General features: G+C 44.4%; 1 protein-coding gene across 1 annotated transcript; it reads left to right on the top strand.

Annotated features, from left to right (window-relative positions):
• Window positions 1-3996: 3996 nt before the first annotated feature.
• On the top strand, window positions 3997-10138 carry VSX1 (visual system homeobox 1; the record flags this gene model as incomplete). The annotated part of the gene is made up of 5 exons (XM_081293250.1): window positions 3997-4420; window positions 6671-6749; window positions 7665-7788; window positions 8695-8875; window positions 9849-10138. 5 exons carry the CDS (start codon window positions 3997-3999, stop codon window positions 10136-10138), a joined length of 1098 nt encoding a protein of 365 aa, XP_081149376.1.
• Window positions 10139-14476: the final 4338 nt, after the last annotated feature.

The following is a 14476-nucleotide window of genomic DNA, read 5'->3' as shown; positions in this document are numbered from 1 at the left end:
AGAGAAGTGCCCAGGTAGACTCTGAGCCATGCATTATAAAAGAGATCAGGTATCTGAAGGTTTCTTTCAGTGAGGAAGCAAGATGGAAAAGGAAAGCATCTGAGGTTGGAGTCCCTAGAAGGAAAGCTGGAGAAAATGTCTTTAGGAGCACTCTCAGAAGTGGAGGAACCCAGGGAGGGAGGGAGGGAAAGGAGCTCAGAAAGCATGCAACTGACCTGATCCACAGTGGGGAGGGTTTTGGAGCAGAAATGACTGTACAGTCATGCTGGCTGTTCAGGTGTGTGTTCTGGGGTAAGGGACCTTTGTGCAGCAGGGGATTCTCCTGAAGAGGGAGCTTGGTGACCTGTTAGCAGCCTGTACTCAGCTGATAGGGGTAGGTGCAAGAGTCCAGGAAAGGGGTCTAGGTGGGGCACCAACAGCAGTAAAGAAGGAAGCAATGTGGAATGTGATCATTAGCAGGGAGACAGGGTTTAGTCCTGCTGGGGATTGCTGGGAGACGGAGTAGAATGCATCCCAGACTAGGGAGGGGCAGGGTATTTATAATTCAACTCCTGTTCATTTGTGGTCTAGAACTTTTCAGGACATATTAGTTCTTGGCACCTTTGGCTAGTGGGCAAAATTGACTCAGAGCAGAGAAAAACCCCAAAGAAAAATGTGCAAGTGTGGGTGCTGGAGGCTGGGTAGCTGTTCTGGCAGGGTGGTCAGGGCAGGAGATGTGGATAGGTCAAAACAGGGTCCCCTTTAAGGTGGGGCACAGAAACAACCAAGAAGGAACAGCCAAAGAGGTGGGAGGAGGGTGTCATTCACCTGAAATCCCAGCTGCTCCAGAGACTGAGGCAGGAGGATGACAGGTTTGAGACCAGCCTGGGCAATTTAGGGAGACCCTGTCTTAAATTTTTAAAAGGGAGGGGAGTGTTCTGGGGAAGTAGCTCAGTGATGAGGTTCCCCTGGATTTAATTCCCGGTGGTGATGTGGTGAGGGGGAGGGAGAAAGTGGGAGGAAATCTAAGAACAGAGCCAGAGCCATGGGAATGATTTGTGACAAGCGTATCCATGCTGTGCATCCCACTTCTATTGTATTCGCGTATAGCAGTGGCTCTGAAAGGCCCAAGAGAGGTATCTGTTGCTCCAGTCTCAGCTTGGCACAGTGAAGAGCCAAGTCACTGTGGTCGTCCAGGTTGGGCAAGCTGAAGATCGCGTGGTCTGGGAAGTGAAATGAAGCAGAGAGGGGCTGGAAAGCTTCCCTGAAAAATAATGAGAGGAGAAATCTTTACTGATTAGTTAAATCCCGGATAATACTGGCTGATGAAGGCAGATCCGGACCCCTTAACGGATTTAAGGTTCCAAAATGACTCGGGGGTATCCCGGGGCGGGGATGGGGCGAGGACACTCGCGAGGGCCACGCCTCCGGCTGCAGATTTGCATGCGGTGGGAGAAGCCCACACTCCAGCCTGCCAGGGCTTGGAGCCCTCTTTCAAAGGCCGGCGGCCACAAAGACTCCGCGTCTGCCCCGGCGCCAGGATGGACGAGAGGAGAGTGAGTGGGTTCGGGGACCAGCCAGCTTTCCCTTGTCCACTACTCCTAAGCCAAGATAAGCTCTTCCTCCATCTTGATGGACGCGGAGCGAAACACTTCGCCCCTTCTTGCTGCTGCGACCCGGTCCCTTGACACAGAACTGATTTTCCCGTCACAGGGCGCGATCCTCTGCGGCTGCTGAGGGTGGGGTGCAGGTTAGAGTGACGGGGCAAGGGAGGCGTTTCTCAGTGGAGAGCAGGTCCTGAAAGTGTTTTTTTGGTGTGATATTCCGTGGCCTCTAGGTTGGGAAAAGAAAGTGCCCCAGGGTCCAACGAGCTTCTGTGGTGGTTTCTACCATGGGGATGCGACTGTCTGAAATTGCTGGATATCCCCTGGAGACACGCCTCTTCATGGTCTCCGAGTTCCCTTAGAGCCCCAAGTAGGCCTCTTTTTTCTTGGGTCTCTTTGCTCTACTTCCCCTTCCCCATTTCTTTCTCTGAGTCCAATGTTGCCAGGTTAATAGAAACGTCACTTTCTTTCATCTGTAAAATGGGTTTAGTAAGATCTTTCACAAAGGGTTGGAAAAGGGTCTGTTTGGAGCACTGTGTCGAAGTCACCATGTGGAGTGGCTAAGATTCGGTCTCCCTCCCATCTCCCGCCTTTTGGTACTTCTGGATACCTTACCGTATACTTGGGGTCTGTCGTCTTGGAGACTTCCTGCCTCCCTAGGCAGAAGCTAGGAGAGGAAGGCCCCAAGTCTGTGGACCAGGTGAAGTTGTGCTGTTTGCACCTCGAATTGCAGGTGTGCGCATCAGCTGGAGCCTCTTAGACTCTCCCCTGTCGGTGACCCTAGTTGAACCATCTTTCACTGTCCTGCCTGCCCGTCATGGTGAAGGGCTACTTAATCCATGGAATGGTAGGTTTCTTTCCTAACTGCGACCCTTAAATTCACATTTACAAATGACCACGTTGCTGGTCGAAGAGCAGGAGCACTTGGCAGTGTTCTGTATCTTCAACGCCTTCCCCTAAATCCAGAGATAAAATTGGGGGAAAATTCCTGGTGGAGCCGAAAAGGACGCCCGCATCTAAAGCCGCCCCCAAAGCCGCCCCCGACCCGGAGCGATTCAAAAGACAATTATCCCAAACGAAAGTTATTGTTTTGCTAATCCCGGGAACAGCTTGCAAGGGGAGATTTGGGTCTTCCTTTAATAATGGAAAGTTAATGCGCAGCCTCTTGTAATTATCTTTATCGGAAGCCCCTAGTTTAATCTGTATGTTTAGCAGAGGCCTCACTCAAACGCTCAAGGAGCGGGAGACCCACTTGCTGAGCGTGGGCTCCCGCGTGCACGCAGCGAGCAGCGTAGCATCCTCACAGGGCTCTGGGAGTTCCTCCTTACTAGCTGAATGACCTCGACCGTCTGGCCCTTCACGAGTGACATTGAGGTTTCTGGATTCTATGATTGGGAGAAGGGTAAACTCAGGGCTCCCAAAGATGAGTGTTGTGTGGGCCTAAAGCTGAGCCAAAAGTGGCTTGCCCACGTGCTTTGGCGCCAATTTTAACAATATAGTAGTTTAACATGAAAATCATGGTGACTTTGAAGAATCATATAATCAGATAATAATTTGTTAGTTTCCATGAAGGAGTGTGTCCCAGTGTGTGCACTCTATTTTATTGCAACCCCCCCCCCAATTTAGGGCCGTTTGATAAAATACTGGTACACTACCAAAACAATATTCACTACTTAACTGAAATTCAAATTTCACTGGGACTCAAATATTTTTATTTGTTAAACGCAGTACATGCTACATCATTTTAGCCCGCTTCAGTCCATTCAGGCCTCTACTTCTTGTCCCCAGATCCAGTAAGTTTGCGACCCCCTACAGCCTAATTAGAGTAGGCAGGGGTGGGGTAAGAATTTGACAGGAAGTAGAGTGCCAAAGGATTAGATAAAGGTTTCCCACTCTTTTCCTCTTGGGTATTTTCAGGGAAGGTTTTCTGTGCTCAGGCAGTGGAGTTGGAGGGCTGGAAGGGGTCGTTTTAGCGGTGGGGGTGTGGTTGGGAATGGGACCCTAGATCTCTAAGTGCGATTTGGTCCTGTCGGGGAGGGTTCATGGCGGCCAGGAGTGGAGCCTCTTCCCCGAAGAGTCTGGAAAGAAGCAGAAGACCACTCTAGGATGTGGAGCTTGAGGCTTTTAGAGGGATAGGCAGACACTACAGAGTAGTTGTTCTTTCCCTTTCCCTCCTCCCGGGATTGGGGATGGGGTGGGTTAGGGGATTGCTGTAGGGAGGCTGGGAGGGCGGCGACGAAGGGGAGGGGACCTGGAGGCGTCCCCACTTCGCAGGATCCAAACGGTGACGCTGATTGGAGCCCTCCAGGCCTTCGTGCCCGACGGGCAGCCCAGGTATAAAAAGCGTCTTCTGAGCTGAGCCTCGTCTGCAAGGGTGAACCACAGAGGATCTCGCCTCGCAGGCTAAGAGGCTATGACCGGACGGGACGCGCATTCGGATGGGCGCACCGGGAGTAGGGCGCTGGTACCGGGCGGTTCCTCCACCGGATCGCGTTCCCGGGGTTTCGCCATCACCGACCTGCTGGGCTTGGAGGCCGACCTGCCGGCACCCGCCGGTCCCGGGCCAGGATCAGGATGCGAGGGCCCAGTGACTACTCCGTGCCCCGGCCTGGGACTCGGTGGCTCCTGCATAGCGCGCGGGGCTCTCCCGCTGGGGCTGGGCCTCCTCTGTGGCTTCAGCGCACAACCACCCGCTGCTGCTCGGGCGCCCTGCCTGCTCCTAGCCGACATGCCGTTCCTGCCACCCGGGGGACCAGAGCCTGCTGCCCCGCAGGTCCCCGGCCGCCCGCCACCCGCTCTTGGCCGCCAGAAGCGCTGCGAGAGTGTCTCGACGTCCGGTAATCAGGCCCGCGCTTCCCGCCCCTGCCCCGGACCCGGGTGACTTAGAGCCGCGCAAGGGTAACACACCCTTGCCCGACTGCAGCCCTAGATCTCAGGGAATTTGGGATCCCAGAGGGAAGCCCAGCTGGGAGAGGCGTATTCGCGTAGCTGCAGCTGCCCTTTGCTGGACCCCAAATCCCTGCCTCTGCTCCGAAATCTGATCCCTGAATTGCTGCAGGGACGGCTACCACGGGTGCCAGATTGAACACTATAATGAAACAAAATGGATCTTGGCGCCTCAGAAGCCGTCTTCCGACGGCTTTTTACTTGGCGGCTGGCTGGGACGGGCGTGAGTCGGGTAGGCCCGGGCATGACTTGTTCACCAGCAGTACAGAACCTGGTATCCTGAGGGTAAGCAACCATTTGTTGAACTGATTGAAACTAGTTACGGGTGCTTGAAGCGAGTTGGGCTAGAGCCCTGGAACTGTCCGCCTTTACGAGGTGCTGAAAATGGGAGTCCTGGCACTCCTGCAGCTCTGCTCCCAATTCCAGTAAGAAAGAAAACAATCTCGCTGATTTCACGGTACTTGTGCTTTGTTCGGAGCCCACCCGCTTTCTCAAAGAAGTAGAGGTGCATTTAGGGGGAAAGAGAAGGAATCAGTGAAATTCCATAAACAACGAGAGCAGGGAATTAGGTTATGGGGGAAGGAAAAAGATAATTATGTACGAAAATGTAAGCTTAGAGGAAACTATTTGGAGAATCTAGAGCAGAGCATCCAGGCAGCCAAGTCAAAAAGAGTACTTTGTGTCTCACAGATAACGAAAGGAGGCATGCCAGATCATCGAGCAGGTGAGCACTGAGCCCTAAAAGGGCTTTATTTCAAGAATCTCTGTAAAATAAAAATGAAGCCCTCTATTGGTTGTTCCATTAAAAATTCAAAGGCCAGCCAGATGTGGTGACACACAACTGTAATCTCAGTTACCAAGGAGGCTGAAGCAGGACAGCCAGCCTAGACTGTGCAATTTAGGAACACTGCTTAAAATTAAAAGGGGGTGGGGAGGGAATAGTGACATAGCTTGGTGATAAAGCATCCCCAGGTTTGATTTCTAGTACCCTCTTAAAAAAAAAAATCTAGGATGGATTCTTTCTTCTATGGGCACTGATAAAAACAAAAGGCAAAATGCATCCTATCCTGTGCAAGCATTTCAGGAAGATCTAGAGCAGAACTGTCCAATGGAAATAGTATGTGATCACATATTCAATAAAAAATTCTATCACCTTAAAAGGAAAAAACAGGTGAACTTAATTTAAATACTGTATTTTAATCCAATATATGCAAATATCATCATTGCAGTATAATCAATATAAAACTATTTTATTTGGGGGGCACTAAATCTTCTAAATCACTGAGTATTTTATATTTACGGCAGGTCTAAATATAACTAACTGCATTTCATGTGGTCAATAAACTTCTGTGTCTGATGATGACCAGATGAGACAGCACAACCTAAATTCTGTAACCAAAACATAAAATTTTCTGATGACCTAATTGATGTAGGATCAAAACTAGTATTATTTTTTACTTTATTCATTTTTGAATAATAATGCTTTCTCAGGATGAATCTGACAACTTTCCTTTCCAGATAGATTTTTTAATACAATGGATATAAAAAGATAAGGCATAATAAAGTGATTCTTGAGATTTCAAGTTCATCTACAAATCATTTGGGCATACTTGTTAAGAATGAGTTTCCTGGATTCCAACTTTAGAGATTATGAATTGGTACATCAGGGTAAGGGCGCAGAATCCACAGGGATTCTTATGTCACACAACCTCAATCCTCCTTATGAGAAATCTTGCTGTAAAAGCAAACATGAAAAGGTGGGAGGCAGAGGGAGGTGGATGAATTTAGGGGATATGGGAGATAGAATATGCAATTAGTGGCTGATTAGCTTTGACTGCCACACAATTTGGGATTTGAATCTCAAACCATTTACTTTTTATGTGATCTTGAGCAAATTATCTAACATCTCTTTGCCTTTGTTTCTTCATATGTAAAAATAGGATCATAATAGTAGCTACTTATGAAGAATATTTTCGATAATGTATGGATAGTGACAGTGACTGGAGTCTGGGAATTGGTAAAATTCTAGCTCATATTGTTAAATACATTCCTAACAAATATGTTAACTCTCACATGAAAATCTAGGAAATAAAGTAAAAAATGTGATAAGCTTTTGAGTCCTCTTCTCATTGTGCCAGCAGATGAGGAAAGTCCACCTGAAGACAGGAGTGATCTGAAGGCATCTCCCACCCTAGGCAAGAGGAAGAAGCGGCGGCACAGGTATAGGGACAGGTTGTCCTTTCTGACCACTTTCCCCTAACATCTATGGGACCAGCATCTGAAAATTTATTGCTCTGATTTATAGCAGGCCCAGGGGCCTCCTGGTTGGCAGTAAAAAGGGCACAGCAACCATTTGCAGATAATTCTGCAGTTCCTAGAGGGCCACAAAGGACCACTTTGCATCATTTTAAAGACATGATTTTGTGGGTCTGTAAAATAGGTCTTGTCAGAAGAGTTGATGGAATTCATTAAGAAAGAGTTTAAAAATCAGATGCAATGGTACATGCCTGTAATCCCAGGTGGCTGAGGCAAGAGGATCCCAAGTTTGAGGCTAACTCAAACTTATCAAGAGCTGTTAAAAAAATAAATAAAAAAAAGGAATGGGTGTAGCTCCTCTAGGTTCAATCCTGGTACTGGGGGGGGGGGGAATTCCACAAGGCCTTTGGTTCAAACACCAGCACACACACACACACACACACACACACACAAAAAAAAAAATCAAGAAAAAGAGAAACACCTGAAGAATCTGCTTTGAACAAAGATTTTCCAGAGACTAATCATTCAGCTGTGGAATGTCCAGTTATCATAAAGGGGAAGTTTTTGGGGGGAGGAGTGAGGAGGGATACTGGGGATTGAACCCAGGGGCAAACTATTATTAAGCTACATTCCCAGCCCTTTTTATTTTTTGAGTCAAGGTTTCCATTAAGTTGCTTGGGGTCTCACTAAGTTGCAGAGGCTGGCCTCAAACTTGTGATCCTCCTGCCTCAGCCTCCAGAGTCCCTGGAATTACAAGTATGCTCCACCACTACCCAGTATGAGATAGCTTTTGGGGTGAGGACTGGAAGGGTTAAGGCAGAAAAACATAGTTTCCCCTGTGGATATGTGCCCGCACACATATTTTGGGTTTATCCACAGGACAGTTTTCACCGCTCACCAGCTGGAAGAGCTGGAGAAGGCATTCAGTGAGGCCCACTACCCTGATGTGTACGCTCGGGAAATGCTGGCTGTAAAAACTGAACTCCCTGAAGACCGAATTCAGGTATCTGGGGTTCCCCCTTCTGCTTCCCAAAGACATCTAGAGAATATGTCACTCCTGCACACAGTGAGCCAACCCATAGCCACTTCTAAATAGCCCAACTCAGTCCCCTTGGCTCCAACCCTGAGGGTCACTTAGCTAAAGGCACAATAAGCTTCCCTCTGACCCTCATGCCTTTTCTCTTATTATTTTTATTTATTGTTAGATCATTCTCAAAAATATGTGTGCTGCACCTAGAAACTACCTGAAGGTATATGGCTAAACACTCTCCACCTTATATCCTCAAAGAAATCATGTGTAACCCCATGTGACTGTTCTATACCTTGTGCTGTCTCATGTCATATATATATATATATATATATATATATATATATATATATATATGAATATTCATGTGTATGTACATATATGTGCACACATATGTGCACTCACACAGAGAATTTTATTCTTTGTCTTGTCAGATTTGCCACTAGTTTTTTAAAGAGTTAAACTTCCAGAGCATCCAGTTATTAACAAAATATTTTTCATTAGAAATATCAGTAGCAATACAACAACCTAAGATTAGATTGGGTCATTGACCCAGTGGACTCTTTCCAATTAATCATAACAATTTAGAAGATGCTGTAGTCAACCTTCCACAATGTGGGAAAAAGTACTTCGCTTTTGTTTTTATCCTTCCTGACTCATTGGAAAACCCGAGTGAGAGCGTTACGCGTTATCCCCATGGTGCTGAATCTCTGTGGGGTTGGAGGGAACGTGGACATAGTCCTGAGAAGTTCCAGGAGCGTTGCTTTACGGTGGAGAGTTGGCTCTTTTTAGTTCAGGGATACGCTTCAGTTTCTCCAAGTGCCCCTCTTCACGCTGTCTCTTCTTGTATGCCCTTCCGTCTCCTTTCCTTTCTCCAACCAGGTCTGGTTTCAAAACCGGAGGGCCAAGTGGCGCAAGCGGGAGAAGCGCTGGGGCGGCAGCAGTGTGATGGCGGAGTATGGGCTGTACGGCGCGATGGTGAGACACTGCATCCCGCTGCCGGACTCAGTGCTCAACTCCACCGAAGGCGGCCTTCGCGGCGCCTGTGCGCCCTGGCTCCTAGGTAAGCAGGAGGCGCAGAGATGCTGGGCGGGGGTTTCCATGAAGTCAGACAGACATTTGTGAAAGGAAGCAGCATACATGCAATCAGATTAAAAGTCAGAATCTTGCATCTGATTTCTACTTAATTCCAATCCTAAACTATTGCCTTGTTTTTCACAGTTTAGGGCACATGGTAATTGGAAATGGGAGGGTTCAGAGCAATGAAAAGCTAGAGACAATCAACAGTGAAGTCAGGAGTTCGGGTCCCTATTCCTGCTTCTGCCATTAACAACCTACCATGTAGCTTTTCTGTTCCTTAGATTTTCCATACTAAAATAGTCTCTGCTGGAGCGGTTCAAACTTTGAGGCTGGGTGGTATTCTGCCGTGGCCAGAAAGGAACAGGCACGGATAGCAGATTGGAAGAATGAATCACAAGATGAGCAACTGGGGTCAGATTAGTTAGGGGGATTATGGTGGTATTGTAGGTTGTGAAAGAGTTGTTTTCTTTGTTCAGCAAACACTTTCTGAACACCCATTTGCCAGGTTCTACCTGAAGAACCAAAGATTAATATAATCTTGATTTTGCCCTCAGGGCTAGAGAAACTAGAGAGAGAATTTGGTGGGCAGGGAGCCAAGTCCAGTCATATGAAATCACACATGCAGGCAGGGGAGGGTGCTTGCTGGCATCCTCAGTACAAGAAAAGGGGTTCAGTGCCCAGTCACCATGTTATACAAGCAAAGGCAAAGTCACTGTGTCATCCAAACAAAGCACCTTTGCAGATGTTACAATTGGCAGACACCAGTTTTCAGCCCCTAATGGTGAGAGTCAATATGAGTGAATTACCTACTTGACTCTCCTGTTGGCCCCACAGAGAGCTACTAACAGCATAATTCTAATGGAATTTATGAAACAATGATAGGAAGTGTACCTAATCACTGAATTTTAAAAATATTTTAGTACTAACTTTTAAAAAAATTTTTTTTATTTTGCCAGGGATGCATAAAAAATCCACAGGAATGATAAGGAAACCAGGAAGTGAAGACAAATTGCCAGGACTCTGGGGCTCTGACCACCTCAAGGAAGGTTCTAGTGATAGTCAGGCAGGACATCAGAGAGGCTCAGACAAAGCCAGCCCTGAGAATGGCTTGGAGGATGTGGCCATTGATCTTTCCAGCTCTGCCAGGCAGGAGACCAAGAAAACACACCAGGCGGCCAGTGCTCAAGGATCCTCTGACTCCACTGGGGTAGAGGGGCTCCAGCCAGGGAAGGTTGGTGACCTATGAGATCCACAGGCCCCACCCACAAAGGCTGAAAGTGTGCTTATTTCTCACTGGCATTTTTCAAAAGACAACAGTGGTCTAAGACAAATACCTGCAGTTCAATTTTCTCTTAATGGTGTCAGGATAAAATGCAGGACCACTTGTTTTAAGAGGACAAATGGATGATTTAGGGACAATTCCTTTTTGTTCTAGGATGGAAACCATTTCTTAAAGATACTGGGAACCAGTTCATTTGGTGTAAAAGTTTGATTCTGTTTTGTGGAACTTGGGCAGGCAGGACTGAAAGTTCAAAAGACGATTTACTGCTTGCTGCACATCATTTGAGATGTGGTTCAGGATACTATGTAGATAAATAGGATAGGTCCTCACTCTAAATTAGAGAATAAATTATTTTTAACTTCCAGAAGAATCAGACATCTTTATAATGAAGACTCCAGAAAAATATATGAGTGAATTACATAGTATCTTCCTTCAACTTGGTGTTGGACATTTTATTTTTCATATTAGGCAATAATTTTGTGTTCCAAGTGTCATTTGGTAGGCTATACACATTGGAAGTCATAAACAACAAAGAAAGCCATTCTCCCCTTCACCTTCTGAAGTAGCTGGGACCATATTTAAACAACTGTTGAGATCTGGAAACAGTTTTCAAAGTTCAGACCAGGCTTCTTGATCTTCTTAAATTTATGTTTGAAAGCACTTTAGTGACTTGGTTTTCATGAACATTTCCTTTCCTGTATTTCCTTTGCCTACTTATTTATTATTTTAAAATAAACATTGTGTGGTGTGTTTGTTTCTGGAGGTCCTCCTTCCATTACACATGTGCATATCTCCACTATTGCTGATCCCTGGATGTGCTGTTTCTCTCCACTTGTCCCTTTTCAATCTCTTAACAACCAAAGCATTTTATCCTTTAGACTGCAGAACTTACTCTGGGTTGCTTTGTAAACTACTGTGGGGCAATAGCCATGTCTAATTCATTCACCTTTTGGAGTTCAGACCCCCGAGAGAGGTTCCTTCTAATGGGGACAGTGTGGAGCTTCATGAAGAAGGGATTACAGGTGTGCATCACTATGCCACACTGAATACGATATTCTGAACCTAAATAGAATTTGGCATTTAAAATCCAAGTGTAATTTTTTTAAACAATTTTAATTGTGTATAGACACACTACCTTTTTCTTCTTCTTCTTCTTCTTCTTCTTCTTCTTCTTCTTCTTCTTCTTCTTCTTCTTCTTCTTCTTCTTCTTCTTCTTCTTTAATGTGGTGCAGAGAATTGAACCCAGTGCCTCTTAGGTGCTAGGCAAGTACTCTACTGCTGAGCCACAACCCCAGCCCCACAAATGTAATTTTTTAAATTTATTTTTTAATTTTCAATTTTTATTTTTGGCACCAGGGATTGAACCAGGTGTACCTTACCAGTAAGCTGCATCCCCAGCCCTTTTTATTTTTTTTTTTAGTTTTGTGACAGGGTCTTGCTAAGTTGCTGAGGCTGGCCTTGAATTTGTGAACTTCCTGCTTCAGCCTTCCAAGTCACTGGTATTCCAGGTGTGTGCCACTGCACCTGGCTAGCACTGAAGTTTTGAAGGATGCAGATCACTCATTTCATAGAATGTCCCTTCATTTTAGGACTGTCTAATGTTTCTTCACATTTGTACATTTTTGGCAAGAATGCTACTGAAGTGAGTTTAAAAAGGTTGACTCTGGACTGAGTGGTAGCTCAGTGGTAGAGAGCTTGCCTTAAATGTATAAGGCCCTAACTTCCATCCCCAGCACTGCAGAATAAATAAAGTAAAACAAAGATTGATGGCCAGGCATGGAGGTGCATTCCTTAATCCCAGCTACTCACAAGGCTGAGGCAGGAGGATTGCATATGATTTGATACAGTCTTTTTTTAAAATGAAGGGAATTAATTGGCATGTATTTTGGAAGTAAGCAGGCATGCCAATTGTTTTTGAACTCCATTGAGTGGGCCAGGAATTTAGAAATGCTATGAATGGTTTAGGAACGAATCATTTCTGTCTAGGACAGCAAATACTCAGGCATTTAATGACATGCTGTCCTAAAAATTCAATTTTTTTCTTTTAAAGTGCTATGGATTGAACCCAGGGCCTCACACATGCTAGAAAAGTGCTCTACCACTGAACTACATCCCTAGCTCCAGAGTCCAAATTTTATGTGCTTTGCAGGACCAGAATCCTAGTCTTCTTTCTGCTCTGTGTTCCCTATTTCTGAGCTTATGCCAAGCATGTCCAGACCTTCCCAAGCCACTGTGGCTACTGCTGTTGAAATTCTTGGGACCTCACTTTGCTAGCTGAGTAGGATTCTCAGGGGCCAAAAAGGTTTACACAGTCCTGAAGATGGGAGCAAAACTTTGTCCTAAGTATATAGCAATTTCCCTCTTGTTTTACGGGAGACCTGCCTCTCCAAGAGCTTCTATGAAATACTCTATCTAGTTTCTAATTCAAACTTCATTGAGGATTGTATTTACAGGACCAATTTTTGACTGAATATTGATTTTATCAGAGTGCACATAAACTCCACCACATCCTGTTACTGCATGATTACTATTATTTTTGGATCTGAGTGTCCCCAAAGGCACTGGTCACCAGCCTGTGGTGCTATTCATGATAATTGGCGCCACCTGCTGGCAAGAATGGTTAATGTACGTTTACCTTGACACTGCTTAGTATCCATTTAAATTTATACAAATCATTGTCCTTAGAGGAATTTCTATGCTTTTCTAAGCTAAGTCTTCTAACTCTCTCTCAAAATCACCAGCCATGGTCTTTTCCTCTCTGAGCCCTGATCTTAACCCAGAGCTTGATGTCTTTAGTCACATAATTATCTGGTTTTCCATCTTTCCAGGCTTTGCAGTGTTCTGTATCATTGACATTTTAGGACTCTCCTTTCACTCCCTTCCACCAAGGATCACCTACACTTCATCTTTTCTTTTTATTTCCTTTTAAAAACAAATTAATTGCTGGGAACTGTGGCACATGCTTGTAATCTCAGCTACTTGGGAAGCTGAAGCAGGAGGACCACACGTTTGAGGTCAGCCTCAGCAACTTAGTGATATCTTGTCACAAATAAAAAATAAAAAGGACTGGGGATGTAGCTCAATGGCAAAGTAACCCTGGTTTCTGTCCCTAGTGCAAAAAAAATATAATAATAAATGAAATAAAAATTAAAAATTAATTACAATTTTAATTCACAAAATGTTTATATTTATGGTGTACAATGTGAAGTTTTAATATATGTATACATTCTGGAACGACTAAATGAAACTAATTAACATATGCATCACCTCTCTTACTTAATCTTTTTTTATGTGTGAGAACATTAACAATCTAATTTAAAAAAAAAAATGACACAGAGATCCATGATGTTAAAGACATTATGCTTTAGTATTCGTTTTACAGTCTTACTCATTTCATTCTAGTGAGATAAAATATTGACCACAGGGAGATTCAGAACGTTACAATGAAAACCATTTTTAAATCACAATGACTTTGTAGAAATCACTTTTTATGATAAGAGTTACATAAAAAGTTTTTTTCTTCCTTCTTGGAATTACCAGTATTTCCCAATGTTTATATAGGCATATCTATACTTTTAACAATTTTATTGAAATATAATTAGCATCAATCAACTATAAAGTGAATAATTTAATAACTTTTAACATATATATATATATATATGTATATATATATATATATATATATATATATATATATATATATATATACACTTGCTACAATAAAAATAATGGACATTTTAAACCTCTCCCCAAATTTCCTCATTCCTTTTTAAATCCATCCTTTCCTACATTATCTCCTTCTACAACAGTCCCCAGACAACCAATGACTTTCTTTCATTATAGATTAATTAGTAGTTCCTGAAAATTTATATAAAAGGGATCATAATAATCATGTTCTTTTTAAAAGGGAGGTGTCTGGGTTCTTTAACAAGACTTGAGATTTATCCACATTGTTGAATATATCAATAGGTCATTCCATCTTATTACCAAGTAGTATTCCACTGTATGGATGTACCATTCATCTGTTGGTGAACTTTTGAATAATTTCCAGTTTGGGGATATAAAAATAAAAATAAAAGCTTTGGGGGGGCTGGGGATGTGGCTCAAGCAGTAGCGCGCTTGCCTGGCATGCGTGTGGCCCGGGTTCGATCCTCAGCACCACATACCAACAAAGATGTTGTGTCCGCTGAGAACTAAAAAAAAAATATTAAAAATTCTCTCTCTCTCTCTCTCTCTCTCCTCTCTCACTCTCTCTTTAAAAAAAATAAAAATGGATTCCAACATGGCGGCGGGTGCAGAGAG

Source organism: Spermophilus citellus, assembly GCF_964194105.1.
Source record: "Spermophilus citellus genome assembly, chromosome: 4".
NCBI classification, from domain to species: Eukaryota; Metazoa; Chordata; class Mammalia; order Rodentia; family Sciuridae; genus Spermophilus; species Spermophilus citellus.
Note: the sequence above shows the minus strand (reverse complement) of the source record. Positions and strands in the feature narration are given on the sequence as shown.